The sequence below is a fragment of the Scardinius erythrophthalmus genome, assembly GCF_964197995.2.
Source record: "Scardinius erythrophthalmus genome assembly, chromosome: 14".
In the NCBI taxonomy this organism is placed as follows: domain Eukaryota; kingdom Metazoa; phylum Chordata; class Actinopteri; order Cypriniformes; family Leuciscidae; genus Scardinius; species Scardinius erythrophthalmus.
In genome coordinates, this window is record NC_138234.1 from 1,109,142 (window position 1) to 1,126,156 (window position 17,015).

The 17,015-nt window shown below is 42.1% G+C and overlaps 2 protein-coding genes across 5 annotated transcripts in view; one reads left to right on the forward strand and one right to left on the reverse strand.

Moving 5' to 3' along the window:
- Positions 1-2,113, forward strand: part of mfap2 (microfibril associated protein 2) — a 30,851-nt gene extending 28,738 nt beyond the window's left edge. Inside the window, exon 10 of one of the 2 annotated variants that reach the window (XM_081384660.1) lies at positions 33-1,347. In XM_081384660.1, the coding sequence (XP_081240786.1) occupies positions 33-136 (104 nt within the window). In that variant the 3' untranslated portion in view covers positions 137-1,347. Of the gene's footprint in view, positions 1-32 lie in introns of both variants that reach the window. The other variant, XM_081384661.1, reaches the window with a different exon arrangement.
- A 1,075-nt stretch (positions 2,114-3,188) lies between these two features.
- crocc (ciliary rootlet coiled-coil, rootletin) overlaps positions 3,189-17,015 on the reverse strand; it is a 51,378-nt gene continuing 37,551 nt past the window's right edge. For 2 of the 3 annotated variants that reach the window (XM_081384639.1, XM_081384637.1), the window contains 4 exons: positions 12,800-12,949; positions 7,622-7,822; positions 6,163-6,294; positions 3,189-3,555 (listed from right to left, as the gene is read on the reverse strand). In XM_081384639.1, coding sequence (XP_081240765.1) covers positions 3,334-3,555; positions 6,163-6,294; positions 7,622-7,822; positions 12,800-12,949 — 705 coding nt within the window. In that variant the 3' untranslated portion in view covers positions 3,189-3,333. The other variant, XM_081384638.1, reaches the window with a different exon arrangement.

Genomic DNA, 17,015 nt, shown 5'->3' on the forward strand with positions numbered 1-17,015 from the left:
CGCAGACTAACATGTTATCTGTCTCTCTGCAGCGGATCTGTGTCGCGATCAGTTCTCGCGCTGTGGTGTAGTTGCACTCAGTGGCCAGTGTGGGGCGACGGGCGGCAGCTGCGCCAAGAGCTGCGGATCCTGTTAAACACACACACACACACACACACACACACACACACACCCACATACACTAGCCCTGGTACTGCCCATCAGACGCTGGCACTCACTCCAGCTGTAGGACTAAAACATCTTCTACGCAAGTATGCTAACACAATGCTAGCACGCGTAGCTGTTGTACATGCATAACCTCAGTTTCCTGTAAACATCTCAGCAAGATTGTTCTCAGCGTCACTCCATGATGACGGTTCTCGAGCTGAAAGAGAAAACTGACCATAGAATAAGACACTTTTGCCCACTATAGCACCCCCGTGTGGCAACACTTGTGTTCTGCGCTCTGACGCATTGCAGAACGTAACCATTCTTTGTGTACTTGCGTAGAGTGTGTTTCAGACCTCTGTCCTCTTCATATATATATTCTCCAGCAGCATCTGATGGTTTCTGGTCTCATGTAAACTGATATTTACTGTAGTAATTGATCATTTGGCCTGTATGTTGCCACTGGTGCTGTTATCTGTTACACTGGTGCAGGAGAACAGAGATGTGTCGCGTTCGCATTATTACTGTTTGTCGTCCAGTGCTGTTGTTGTTGTTTACTTGTGTATTTTGTCTTGGAGTGAGTTATACTGAACCCAGACTCCTGACCTCCCAGCTACCAGGGAACGTTCTGGCAAGGTTCTCTCAAAGCTATGAACAAACGTTCTTCCAGTAACGTTTATTAGAACGTTTGTTCAAAGTTATCTGGTCTTAAATAATGTTCTCTAAATGTTAGCACACGAACATTATTTATACATCGTTCATGGAACGTTTCTTTTCTGAAATGTTAACGTTTTTTAAATGTTACTACTTGTTTCAGAACGTTCAGAGAACATTCAAAAGCGTTCCCATAATGTTTGAAGAATGATACAAATGGAATGTTCCCTTAACGTTCACACAACCAAGAAACAACATTTACACACAGAACTGTTTCTATAACTTAATGGGCACGATATGCTAACGTTTTTAGAGCATTTTAGTTAGCTGGGATCTGTCATCAATCTGAAGAACTGTCAGGGTTCAGCTTTAATATACTCACCATTTACTGTAACATTAGCTGTTCCAAACGAAGTTTTGCAATTTATTAATAAACATTTTTGTACTTTACATGTAAATAATATGAAAACAGGACACGTTTTTAAAGAATGGTCTGAAAACGTAATTAAACAAAATCATTTTAATGAGTATAAAAACCATTCTAGCAAAACAAAAATACATTTATTTCACACATAAAACAAAAGACTGAGAAGAGTAGTAAACTAGCAGTTAAAATGCCATTTTTCTTAACTTCAATCCATCATTTACGCGATATGTCGATCTGAAGGACGGGGTCGTGATCAATTGCGATCTATCTTCTTTTCTCCTGTATTACCAAACACCTTAATGTGATTGGCTTTAATATGTATTATAACAATTATTGAAAAAATATGACGTAATGTCGCACCTCAGTAATTCGCGCAATTCCTGTCAAGAGTCCGTTATTATTTCTGTGCTCGCTGCCGCAGTCAAGCGCGCGACCGAGCTCGCGCTAAAATCTACCGTACATTTTCAGAGAATCGCGTTGTGAAAAACATTCTTTCGGAATTCTTGCGATTACAAATGAATCTCAGTGTGAAACTGAACACGACAACTCTTCAGATCAACATTAATCTCGTAAGTGAGATGTATATTTCAGATTTAGAGGGGGATTTAACTGCAGGGTGAGTAGATTACATTTCACTGATCAGTAAACTGACCTGTCAACAATCAGTTGAGGTAAACATAGCAATAAGTGAATAACAAATGATAAACATGTTTGTGTTTTAGGTGTTTTAAAAAGTCGGTTCTCAGGGATAACTTCACTGAGTCGCATTCACATAAACCATAAATATTACAGTAAAATATTCAAGTATTCGTGTTGAGTATGTGTCAGTGTGCAGGGAATGTGAGCGCTTCGTTCATCATTAGGCAGAAATATATTTACCTCATTAAAAAAAAAGTCGACTTTTTTTTTTTTGCATTACAGTAAAGAATTATGAGAATAAAATGTGATGAATTGTTATAATAATAGTGTCGTAATGTAACAAATTTTGGTCCTAAAATAGGCTTCATTAAGCAAAGGGTTAGGGTTAGGGTTAGGGTTAGCCTAACCCTAACCCTAATATTCAACCTTTCAATATTCTGTAAAAAAAAAAACAAAAAAAAAAACAATATCTCTAAAAGCCCGTTCACACCAAGAACGATCTATAAACATAATTAAAATCGCTTTGTTTATTATAAGCGCTGCAGTTTTGTCGTCTGTCGCTTTAAATGCGCGAGCTCTTTAAGCAGGATGGATTCTGATTGGCTGTCAATGTTTTTATCGTTCATCAGCTGGAAAAAAAATAGTTCCTCTGTGCGTTATCATTATAGGTGTTTTACTCTCTGCTATTCTTTCTTTTATAGTTATCGTCCTTGGTGTAAACAGGCCTTAAAAGTTTAGTTCACCAAAAAATGAACATTAGCCCATGATTTACTCACCCTCAAGTGATCCTAGGTGTGTATGACATTCTTCTTTCAGACGAACACAATCAGAGTTATATTAAAAACAGTGATTAATCGTTTAGATTGTGATTAATCACATCCAAAATAAGTTTGTGTTTACATAATGTGTGTACTGTGTATAATTATTTTCTATAAATACACACACATGCATAGCCTATACTTATATATATATATATATATATATATATATATATATATATATATATATTTATACATAATTTATATTATATATAAATATTTGATATATAAATAAATAAAACTTCTTAAATATATACATGCGTGTGTGTGCATTTATATAGACAAAATAATTATAAACAGTACACACACATATATAATGGAAACACAAACTTTTATTTGGGATGCGATTAATCGTTGCCCAGCACTAATTAAAAAATATCCTGGCTCTTCTAAACTTTATAATGGTGCCTGAGATTTTGAAGCCCAAAAAAGTGCATGCATAATCATCATAAGAGTAATCCACACGGCTCCAGGGGTTAATAAAGGCCTTCTGCGTTTTTATAAGACGTTTTTACGGACGTAAGCCAGTTATTGTAGTTTATGAAGTAAATTAAGGGATAATTGTAATGTTAGTGTGAACTCTCGAGTAACTCTTTAAAGCAGGAGATCTATCCTGAGGAGCAGCCGCTGTTCAGATGTTGACGTGGCTCACGTTAGCGAGGGCGTTCTGCGGCGGATCTCGTGCTGGAGCTGCTCCTTCAGCGTGGACACCTGCTCCTCCAGACCCCTGACGCGCTGGCGGTGCGCTCTCTCTCGCGCGGCTAGCGTTCGCTCCGCCTCTCTGAGACCGACGCGGAGTCTCTCGTCCTCGCGCGCGCGGGCCGACTGCTCGCTAGTGCTCTGACTCTGCTCCAGCTCGGCCAGCTGAGCCTGAAACACACACACGCATCAAACACCACACACACACACACCTCACACGGTCCACAACTGAACACCCACTGTAACCATAGCAACAGCGGAAACCATAGCAACCCCTAACACCACGACGAGTGCGTTTCTACGAAGCGCAAAACACACAAACATAACCTGTTCTTACTCACCAGACACAGCGCAATCTTCAGTTTCACGCCACACAACTCTTCCTTACAAGCACAGCCATGAAAACATCACACACACACACACACACACACACACACCTCACACCATTAATAGGCTTCAGACTACATCTGAATCATCGCATTTAGCAACCCTGATCGTCTCGTTCACACGACCAATATTATTACTAGTTTGGTGGAGTTCTCCGATACAAAACACAAATCTGACTTAGTTTTTAGCCAAATGAAACAGGAGAAACAACGATCCAGTTAGACGGCATCTCAACATTCCCCAGGTATTTAAAGCCCGTAAGGACGATAACTATAAAGATAAAGACAACGATAAAGATTTAGTTCTAAAGATCCTTCTAAATGTAAAGAGTTCACACCACAACTATAATGATAACAGCACAGAGAAACCATGATGTTGGAATCACTTTCAGAACAATTTTTTGTCCAGCTGATGACCGATAAAACATTGACAGCCAATCAGAATCCATCCTGCTTTAATATAGTTACCGTTGTTGGTGTGAACACTAATATAGTTATCGTTATCGTACGCTGGTGTAGACAGTACTATAGTTATCGTTATAGTTATCGTACACTGGTGTGAACACTAATATAGTTATCGCTATAGTTATCGTTCGCTGGTGTGAACACTAATATAGTTACCGTTGTTGGTGTGAACACTAATATAGTTATCGTTATAGTTATCGTACGCTGGTGTGAACACTAATATAGTTATCGCTATAGTTATCGTCCGCTGGTGTGAACACTAATATAGTTATCGCTATAGTTATCGTACGCTGGTGTGAACACTAATATAGTTATCGCAATAGTTATCGTTCGCTGGTGTGAACACTAATATAGTTATCGTTATAGTTATCGCCCGCTGGTCTGGACACTAATATAGTTATCGCTATAGTTATTGTACGCTGGTGTGAACACTAATATAGTTATCGCTATAGTTATCGTCCGCTGGTGTGAACACTAATATAGTTATCGCTATAGTTATCGTCTGGTGTGAACACTAATATAGTTATCGCTATAGTTATCGTCCGCTGGTGTGAACACTAATATAGTTATCGCTATAGTTATCGTCTGGTGTGAACACTAATATAGTTATCGTCTGGTGTGAACACTAATATAGTTATCGTTATAGTTATCGTCTGGTGTGAACACTAATATAGTTATCGTTATAGTTATCGTCTGGTGTGAACACTAATATAGTTATCGTTATAGTTATCGTCTGGTGTGAACACTAATATAGTTATCGCTATAGTTATCGTCTGGTGTGAACACTAATATAGTTATCGTCTGGTGTGAACACTAATATAGTTATCGCTATAGTTATCGTCTGGTGTGAACACTAATATAGTTATCGTTATAGTTATCGTCTGGTGTGAACACTAATATAGTTATCGTCTGGTGTGAACACTAATATAGTTATCGCTATAGTTATCGTCTAGTGTGAACACTAATATAGTTATCGCTATAGTTATCGTCTGGTGTGAACACTAATATAGTTATCGCTATAGTTATCGTCTGATGTGAACACTAATATAGTTATCGCTATAGTTATCGTCCACTGGTGTGAACACTAATATAGTTATCGCTATAGTTATCGTCTGGTGTGAACACTAATATAGTTATCGCTATAGTTATCGTCTGGTGTGAACACTAATATAGTTATCGCTATAGTTATCGTCTGGTGTGAACACTAATATAGTTAACGCTATAGTTATCGTACGCTGGTGTGAACACTAATATAGTTATCTTTATAGTTATCATCCGCTGGTGTGAACACTAATATAGTTATCGCTATAGTTATCGTACGCTGGTGTGAACACTAATATAGTTATCTTTATAGTTATCATCCGCTGGTGTGAACACTAATATAGTTATCGCTATAGTTATCGTACGCTGGTGTGAACACTAATATAGTTATCGCTATAGTTATCGTCCGCTGGTGTGAACACTAATATAGTTATCTTTATAGTTATCGCCCGCTGGTGTGAACACTACGCTATAGTTATCGTCCGCTGGTGTGAACACTAATATAGTTATCGCTATAGTTATCGTACGCTGGTGTGAACACTAATATAGTTATCGCTATAGTTATCGTACGCTGGTGTGAACACTAATATAGTTATCGCTATAGTTATCGTACGCTGGTGTGAACACTAATATAGTTATCGCTATAGTTATCGCCCGCTGGTGTGAACACTAATATAGTTATCTTTATAGTTATCATCCGTTGATTCTATAAAAATGAGGTTGTTACTGTTTTTACAGATGTTCCTGCTTTTGCTAATGAAAATAACTTTACATCAAACCAAGCTACTTTCAAATGTGCATTTCTGATAGACAAAACATGTCATATTAAAAATATTATTAATAATTCTTGATTTCTTTGGTGCTGTGTGTAATGTGAAGGGCGTACCTGCAGCATCAGGATCTGTTTCTGCGCGTCCTGCAGCTCCTGCTCGACGGTGTTGAGCGAACGATCCAGACGGCCTTTCTCCGCACACAAGCGCATGCTACTCTCCTCCGTCTTCAGCTTCTGGCGCTCCACCTGACCAGTCACAACATCACAATCAGAACATCACAATCACAACATCATAATCACAATCACAACAACACAATCACAACATCACAGTCACAATCACAACATCACAGTCACAATCAGAACATCACGATCACATCACAATCAGAACATCACAATCACAGCATCACAATCACAACATCACAATCACAATATCACTATCACAACATCACAATCACAACATCACAATCACAACATCACAATCAGAACATCACAATCACAGCATCACAATCACATCACAATCACAATATCACTATCACAACATCACAATCACAATCACAACATCACAATCACAACATCACAGTCACAATCAGAACATCACAATCACAATATCACTATCACAACATCACAATCACAACATCACAATCACAACATCACAGTCACAATCAGAACATCACAATCACAATCACAATATCACTATCACAACATCACAATCACAATCACAACATCACAATCACAACATCACAGTCACAATCAGAACATCACAATCACAATATCACTATCACAACATCACAATCACAACATCACAATCACAACATCACAGTCACAATCAGAACATCACAATCACAATCACAACATCACTATCACAACATCACAATCACAACATCACTATCACAACATCACAATCACAACATCACAGTCACAATCAGAACATCACAGTCACAATCAGAACAATCACAATCACGATCAGAACAATCACAATCACAATCATAACAATCATCCGCCCTTCGGATGAGACGTTAAAGGTGCAGTCTGTAAGAATGACAACTAGTGGTCGAGATAGGTACTGCAGTCCAAACTCTAAATATGGGAGATCGTGGTTTCTCCCGCCTCCTCAGACTCGCCAGTTTGAGACGCGCAACAGGGACGAGCGCAATGGACAATGAGAATTGGCAACGTGTAGAAATCACAGACCAAAACAATAACAAACATTCCAGCCTGGAAACGCACATTTCAGAGTAAAAGAGCTGGCTGTAGAAGCGTTTGTCAGAGAGACGAGTGTGTGGACTCAATATCTGCAAACATATTATGGTATGTTTATGCTTTAGTAGAGTGAACAAGTTACAGCAGCTTTAAACCGAGGTCCTGACGCTCTGTGGGTGTTAAAAACTCCATGGCACTCCTGGTAAAGAGTAGGGGTGTAACCCCGAGGTGTGTGTGTGTCCCGTCACCTTCTCCAGTGTGTGTGTGTGTGTGTCCCTCCCGTCAACTTCTCCAGTGTGTGTGAGTGTGTGTGTGTCCCTCCCGTCAACTTCTCCAGTGAGTGTGTGTGTGTGTGTGTGTGTCTGTCCGTCACCTTCTCCAGAGTGCTCCTCAGCGCAGTCTTGTCCTTCTCGAGGCGCACCGCCTGCCTCTCGGACTCTCTCCTCTCGGTCTCCAGTAAGGCCACGGCTCTCTGGAGGCTGCGCAGACGCTCCTCTGCAGACGCTCGCTCCGCCTGCGCAGACTGAAGCGCTCGCTGGGCCTCGGCCAGGCCGTCGGTCCTCTGGCGCAGAGCCTGCGGGAGCGTCCACCCGCCTCGTTAAAACAGTCCATCTCAGATCTATAACTCTATGCGTTCACACTGGCACTGCATTAAACTGGAGTCAGACCTCCTCCGCCCACTGCAGTGCGTTTGCTCTAAAGCTCGACACACCCAGGACGATAACGATAACGATATAGTTCTAAAAAACGTTCTCAATATTAGAGAACAGCAGAGTTCACACCACAGCTGTGACGATATAGAGGAATTATATCGTTGGGATCACAGCTGTTGAACGATAAAACACTGACAGCCAATCAGAATCCACTCGAATTTAAAGGATCGCGCATTTAAAATGGCAGTTAATCGCTGAGGTCCAGAAAAGTCCAGCACTGTTTGACAGTCAAGCCCCTTTTCAAGAACATGGATCTGCAGAACACTCGCTCCATCCCTCTGAGTAAACACCAGCAGAGCCTCAGGTGTCAGCGCTCGCTCCCACAACACTGTCCGGCTTTCCTTTCAAGTTTCAAGTAAGCTCATGGTCTAAAGCGCAGGGCGCACGTTCACTTAGGGCATCCGAATCCACTTTTGCTAGTTTAACGACGGGACAAATGGTCGATGCTTCCGGCGCAGGATCTAAAAGTGTTGTCATTATTCTCTTAATGAGTAATGGGTGTGTTTTGGGATTTACGTGCGTTAAACCAATCAGAGTCTCATCTCCCCATGGCGGATTCGCTATTCACATGACGGAATTTGCTAGTGGAAAGACCGAACGCGTCTCCAGAGCGCAAACGGATCTGCTCGTGCGCGAGGTAAAAGTGCGTAAGCAGACCATCTACGGGACAAGCCGGATTCACCATATCTTTATGCACACAATAATAATCTTTTACATTGTAATCCTTTTATTTTAAATATTTGTCATGTTTGTGTGCCGCTGTGCGTCCCTGTGTGTGTAATAAGCAGAGTGTGTGTGTTGTGGACCCGCCTATAGGCACACATTACTAACGCGCTCTTTAAATAGCAAAACAAATATTGCGCCATTGACTTTAGAGCAGAGTTCAGTCGTCAACGGCTCAGTGTATTTCTGTTCCTCAAAATAGCAACGCTCCAACAATGCGCCAGAACACACACCTCGTTCTCAGACCAGCAGCCCAGGGGTGCACAAATTGGGGCAAATGCATTTGCTATTTAAACAACGTGGTGTCGCGCTTGGCGCTGGGTGTTGTTTTTATTCCACTATATTAACTTCGCCAGCTAAATTCACTGTTAGATTATTAGCGCGACTACGCTAGCTTCACTCGAAACACAGCATGCTGAGGACATCTGCTGGTTAAAGCCTGTAAGTTCATGTTCAATGACGTCATACACACTTTGAAACCGCAGCGCGCGAGCTTAGAACAAACAGACCGTTATCGTTCGTTGGTGTGGACGCAAATATAGTTATCGCTATAGTTCTTGGTGTGAACGGCCCTTAAGACCACTTTTCATTCACACTGACGTTTTCAAACCGATGTAACTAGTTAATGAGTTGGCAATTTCATATGCGTTTGTACAATTTGATTGACTTAAAACATAAAATAGCTGCAATTTTTGCCATCGGAATGCATGTTTTTTTTTATATTATATTAACATTAATTGTAATATTACTTAATTTTCTTAATAATAAAAAACACTAGAATATTATTACAATAGTAATATAGTTTACTTCACTTTTGACAGCATTTTAAGCTTTAACCATTTTTACTTTCATGATTGAATCTTTATTTACTCAAATAAACAAATAAAGTGGATAAACTGTAGTTTTATGATGATAAAATAACATGAAGCTGTTCTCATCGCACGTCTGAGATGATGTCAGTTAAGTAGCACTTTATGAAACGTGTTTTTGCGCTGCTTTTCCCTGACGTCTGCGACTGTTGCGTTCGCGTCTCACGCCATGATACAAGTTCAAATACGTTCTTTTAAAAACCACCAAATTTTTTCCATTACGCTTTTTCTTAACAATAACATGCGTTGTGTTTGTGCACTGACATCGAAAGCTTACAGTCAAACCAAAAAATATTCAGACACCAGATATCATTTGTGATATTGTTTCACTAGTGTGATCAGCAGGGCCGTGCACAGGGGGGTGGCCCGGTGGCTAGAGCCACTGCCCCTCTGCCCTCATCGACTGAGGTGCCCCTCTTCCCCACCCCCACCGCTCCGCTCAAAGCATTCCGCTGATTCCGCTAATCCGCTCCAGGTTTTCCCGCTCGCTCCGCAGCATCACTCAAAGTTCACGAAAGCTGTCGCATTAACAGGTAGGCTATGAAAGACAGTGGTTGAATCTGCGAAATTAGTAATTTGTTTTTGTTGTATTTATGTTGGTAATGTTTTGCTCTTGGTCTTCTGGCTTCTGGCTCTTTCTTTGATTTATCAAGCAGGGCTGGACTGGCCATCGGGCACTTTCCCGGTGGGCCGACGTGCTTTTTGGGCCAATACATCTCATACTCATACATTAGTTTTATTATTAGGCCTATTATTTTTTCTTTTTCTTTTTAACGGCCCATAAAATTTGTACATCGGCGACCCAATCGTTTTGTTTTGTTTTGTTTAATTGGCGGTGCTGGGTTTGTGCCGGTGTAATGCATCGGTCAGAAAAAGTCAGCGTTAGGTTTTTTTTTTTTTCTTCTGACAGACCAGTCCATGAAACACGTAGATCATCGGCCCATTGGTTCTTTTCTTGAATGACACTGGGCTGGCCCAATCACAACTTTTAAACGAGTGAGCGAGCGTGCAGCAGTGTCAGTGTGTATCTGTCAAAATAGTCAGCGAGATGGAAACACAAGGAATGTGCAGAAAAACAGCTTGAAAAAATAAAAACAGGCCCTTGAAGCAGATACTTTAAAATGTGTCAAAATATACACTACCGTTCAAAAGTTTGGGGTCAGTAAGATTTTTTAATGTTTTTAAAAGAAGTAGCCTTTCTGCTCACCAAAGGCTGAATTATTTGATAAAAAACAAACAGTAATATTGTGGAATATTATGACAATTTAAAATGACTGTTTTCTATTTTAATTTTAAATTGTAATTTATTCCTGTGATCAAAGCTAAATTTTCAGCATCATTACTCCAGTCTTCAGTGTCACATGATCCTTCAAAATCATTCTAATATGATGATTTGATGCTCAAGAAACATTCATTATTATTAATGTTGACATTTCGTTTCGTTACACAACAGTTGTGTACAATTTTTTTTTCAAAATTATTTGATGAATAGAAAGTTCAGAAGAACAGCATTACTGTATATTCAAATAGAAAACAGCTGTTTTAAATTGGAATAATATTTCAGAATATTACTGTTTTTGTTTGCATTTTTAATCAAATAAATGCAGCCTTGGTGAGCAGAAGATCTTTCTTTTAAAAACATTAAAAATCTTTCTGACCCCAAACTTTTGAATGGTAGTGTATGTTTTCTGCCCTTCATCAGCTCCAGTGATGATGATGATAGTAAGGAGGATCAGGAGAGTGTAGAGCCTGCGGTAAGCAGAACTACTTTCAAAACACTTCAGCTATGTCATGAGTGTAGGAACCCATAACCCAGTTACAGATCATTTCCACATCTGCATATTTGACGATTACCGCAATTCACTAGAAATTTAATGTAAACCATGTTTTTCGCCAAAATAAAAGCTTGATGCAGTTTCCGTCAAAATAAAAGAGCATGTGCTTATCTCTTTTCAAGTATAGAAATTAGTACAACACTAATTATGAAAGTTTCCTTTATTGTTTTACAAAATATGGCTATTACTGTCATTTGATTAATATTATAACTATTATTATGTAGTAGGTTTAATGTAAATAGACACTGTAACTAAAAGAGGTTTGAATTTTTCTTTGTTTAATTTGCACACTGAATATGGGTTGGAGCTTTTAATTTTGAACTCTCAAAGTGCACCAGATTGATGAATTTAACATTAAAATGCACAAAATTGTCTTACATGGGGGGCATGTCCCCGAACCCCCCTAGAAGGACCGAGGTCCACCCACCACAGTTTTACCAAAAATCCTGTGAGAAACACTGGTATTGATATGCCAGTGCAGCTTACAGCTGGTTTTAGGATTCATCACTGTATTAATAAATGTCAAATTTTTACTATTTCATCTGTTAACTCTCACTCGTTCATATACTCACTCATTACATGGGATTAGTGGTTTTGAGGAATAGGAGTTGGAATGCATATATTTAAGGGCGTGCAAAGATGGGTGCTGTTTATGATCATATAGTGGGCCAGTCTGGGCCAAAATGCCAGGGCCGATATTTTTTTTTTTTTTTTTTTTTTTTTGCCCCAGTCCAGCCCTGTGTACAACATATCCACGTTCTAGAATTAGCTGCTTGTCTAATCAAATTATTGTACTCTCGATCAGATCTAATACAAATAACTACATTTTATGTTGTTGGCACACTTTGTAGTGTGCTAACCCCCCCAAAAAAACTAAATAGTGCCCCTTTTTTGGTATGGGCCACTGCCCCTTAAAATGTCTGTGCACGGCCCTGGTGATCAGGACACTATAGTTCATTTATGTGAGTGAGGAGAGCAGAATAAAAGTAAACTGTGACATATTACACCCAATAACTCTTCATTCAGAGACTACCAGTGACGTTTATTCGGACACTTTGAGCTGATCATGTTTTGCTGAAGTGTGTTTTCTTTAATTGCTAATGCTCTTTTTACACACAGACTGAACACAATGAAGCATTGCTTGGTGATTGGTTGAGCTAAACTGGTATTATCTAATTGTGTAGTTAAATTTAACAGCTGACAGATATTCAACATAATTCATGTGTGAGACAGTCTAACAGAAGGACGGACAAAACCAGTCACATATCAACTGAGTTCTGCTCATATTTTATCACCATTTTCAGAACTATATTTTCTAAACTATGAACCATTTTCCAGTGTAAAGACTCTTTTCTAAACTATTGTGCGGTTAAGCTGTGATAGTGTGAGAGATGTTGAAGGTGTGTGTCACCTCCTGTGTGTTGTGCAGCTCGGCCTCCAGCTCGGCTCGGATCGTCTGACTCCGGCTCAGCTCCGTCTGCAGTGTGTGCACGCGCTCCGTGAGGACGCCGACGCTCCGCTTCCCGTCCGACAGCGACGCCCGCAGGCCATCCACGCGCTCCTGAACACACCGCACACATCAAACACTCCTAAACACACTCCTGAACACACTCCTGAACACACCGCACACATCAAACACTCCTAAACACACTCCTGAACACACTCCTGAACACACCGCACATCAAACACTCCTGAACACACTCCTGAACACAGCGCACATCAAACACTCCTGAACACACTCCTGAACACACTCCTGAACACACTCCTGAACACACTCCTGAACACACCGTACATCAAACACTCCTGAACACACCGCACATCAAACACTCCTGAACACACTCCTGAACACAGCGCACATCAAACACTCCTGAACACACTCCTGAACACACTCCTGAACACACTCCTGAACACACTCCTGAACACACTCCTGAACACACCGCACACATCAAACACTCCTAAACACACTCCTGAACACACTCCTGAACACACCGCACACATCAAACACTCCTAAACACACTCCTGAACACACTCCTGAACACACCGCACATCAAACACTCCTGAACACACTCCTGAACACACTCCTGAACACACTCCTGAACACACTCCTGAACACACTCCTGAACACACTCCTGAACACACTCCTGAACACACTCCTGAACACACTCCTGAACACACTCCTGAACACACTCCTGAACACACTCCTGAACACACCGCACATCAAACACTCCTGAACACACTCCTGAACACACCGTACATCAAACACTCCTGAACACACTCCTGAACACACTCCTGAACACACCGTACATCAAACACTCCTAAACACACTCCTGAACACACTCCTGAACACACTCCTGAACACACTCCTGAACACACTCCTGAACACACCGTACATCAAACACTCCTGAACACACTCCTGAACACACCGCACATCAAACACTCCTGAACACACTCCTGAACACACCGCACATCAAACACTCCTAAACACACTCCTGAACACACTCCTGAACACACTCCTGAACACACTCCTGAACACACTCCTGAACACACCGTACATCAAACACTCCTGAACACACTCCTGAACACACCGTACATCAAACACTCCTGAACACACTCCTGAACACACCGCACATCAAACACTCCTAAACACACTCCTGAACACACTCCTGAACACACTCCTGAACACACTCCTGAACACACTCCTGAACACAGCGCACATCAAACACTCCTGAACACACTCCTGAACACACTCCTGAACACACTCCTGAACACACCGTACATCAAACACTCCTGAACACACTCCTGAACACACCGCACATCAAACACTCCTAAACACACTCCTGAACACACTCCTGAACACACTCCTGAACACACTCCTGAACACACTCCTGAACACACCGTACATCAAACACTCCTGAACACACTCCTGAACACACCGCACATCAAACACTCCTAAACACACTCCTGAACACACTCCTGAACACACTCCTGAACACACTCCTGAACACACTCCTGAACACACTCCTGAACACACTCCTGAACACACCGCACATCAAACACTCCTGAACACACTCCTGAACACACTCCTGAACACACCGCACATCAAACACTCCTGAACACACTCCTGAACACACTCCTGAACACACCGCACACATCAAACATTCCTAAACACACTCCTGAACACACTCCTGAACACACTCCTGAACACACCGCACATCAAACACTCCTGAACACACTCCTGAACACACTCCTGAACACACCGCACATCAAACACTCCTGAACACACTCCTGAACACACTCCTGAACACACTCCTGAACACACCGCACACATCAAACATTCCTAAACACACTCCTGAACACACTCCTGAACACACTCCTGAACACACCGCACATCAAACACTCCTGAACACACTCCTGAACACACTCCTGAACACACTCCTGAACACACCGCACATCAAACACTCCTGAACACACTCCTGAACACACTCCTGAACACACTCCTGAACACACTCCTGAACACACTCCTGAACACAGCGCACATCAAACACTCCTGAACACACTCCTGAACACACTCCTGAACACACTCCTGAACACACTCCTGAACACACCGCACATCAAACACTCCTGAACACACTCCTGAACACACTCCTGAACACACTCCTGAACACACTCCTGAACACACTCCTGAACACAGCGCACATCAAACACTCCTGAACACACTCCTGAACACACTCCTGAACACACTCCTGAACACACCGCACATCAAACACTCCTGAACACACTCCTGAACACACTCCTGAACACACTCCTGAACACACCGCACATCAAACACTCCTGAACACACTCCTGAACACACCGCACATCAAACACTCCTGAACACACCGCACATCAAACACTCCTGAACACACCGCACATCAAACACTCCTGAACACACTCCTGAACACACTCCTGAACACACTCCTGAACACACCGTACATCAAACACTCCTGAACACACTCCTGAACACACCGCACATCAAACACTCCTGAACACACTCCTGAACACACTCCTGAACACACCGTACATCAAACACTCCTGAACACACTCCTGAACACACCGTACATCAAACACTCCTGAACACACTCCTGAACACACCGCACATCAAACACTCCTGAACACACTCCTGAACACACCGCACATCAAACACTCCTGAACACACTCCTGAACACACCGCACATCAAACACTCCTGAACACACTCCTGAACACACCGCACATCAAACACTCCTGAACACACTCCTGAACACACCGCACATCAAACACTCCTGAACACACTCCTGAACACACCGCACATCAAACACTCCTGAACACACTCCTGAACACACCGCACATCAAACACTCCTGAACACACTCCTGAACACACCGCACATCAAACACTCCTGAACACACTCCTGAACACACCGCACATCAAACACTCCTGAACACACTCCTGAACACACTCCTGAACACACTCCTGAACACACCGCACATCAAACACTCCTGAACACACTCCTGAACACACTCCTGAACACACTCCTGAACACACCGCACATCAAACACTCCTGAACACACCGCACATCAAACACTCCTGAACACACTCCTGAACACACTCCTGAACACACTCCTGAACACACTCCTGAACACACTCCTGAACACACCGCACATCAAACACTCCTGAACACACTCCTGAACACACTCCTGAACACACCGCACATCAAACACTCCTGAACACACCGCACATCAAACACTCCTGAACACACTCCTGAACACAGCGCACATCAAACACTCCTGAACACACTCCTGAACACACTCCTGAACACACCGTACATCAAACACTCCTGAACACACTCCTGAACACACTCCTGAACACACTCCTGAACACACTCCTGAACACACCGCACATCAAACACTCCTGAACACACCGCACATCAAACACTCCTGAACACACTCCTGAACACACTCCTGAACACACTCCTGAACACACCGCACATCAAACACTCCTGAACACACTCCTGAACACAGCGCACATCAAACACTCCTGAACACACTCCTGAACACAGCGCACATCAAACACTCCTGAACACACTCCTGAACACAGCGCACATCAAACACTCCTGAACACACTCCTGAACACACTCCTGAACACACCGCACATCAAACACTCCTGAACACACTCCTGAACACACTCCTGAACACACCGCACATCAAACACTCCTGAACACACTCCTGAACACAGCGCACATCAAACACTCCTGAACACACTCCTGAACACACTCCTGAACACACTCCTGAACACACTCCTGAACACACTCCTGAACACACCGCACACATCAAACATTCCTAAACACACTCCTGAACACACTCCTGAACACACTCCTGAACACACCGCACATCAAACACTCCTGAACACACTCCTGAACACACTCCTGAACACACTCCTGAACACACTCCTGAACACACTCCTGAACACAGCGCACATCAAACACTCCTGAACACACTCCTGAACACACTCCTGAACACACTCCTGAACACACTCCTGAACACACTCCTGAACACACCGCACATCAAACACTCCTGAACACACTCCTGAACACACTCCTGAACACACTCCTGA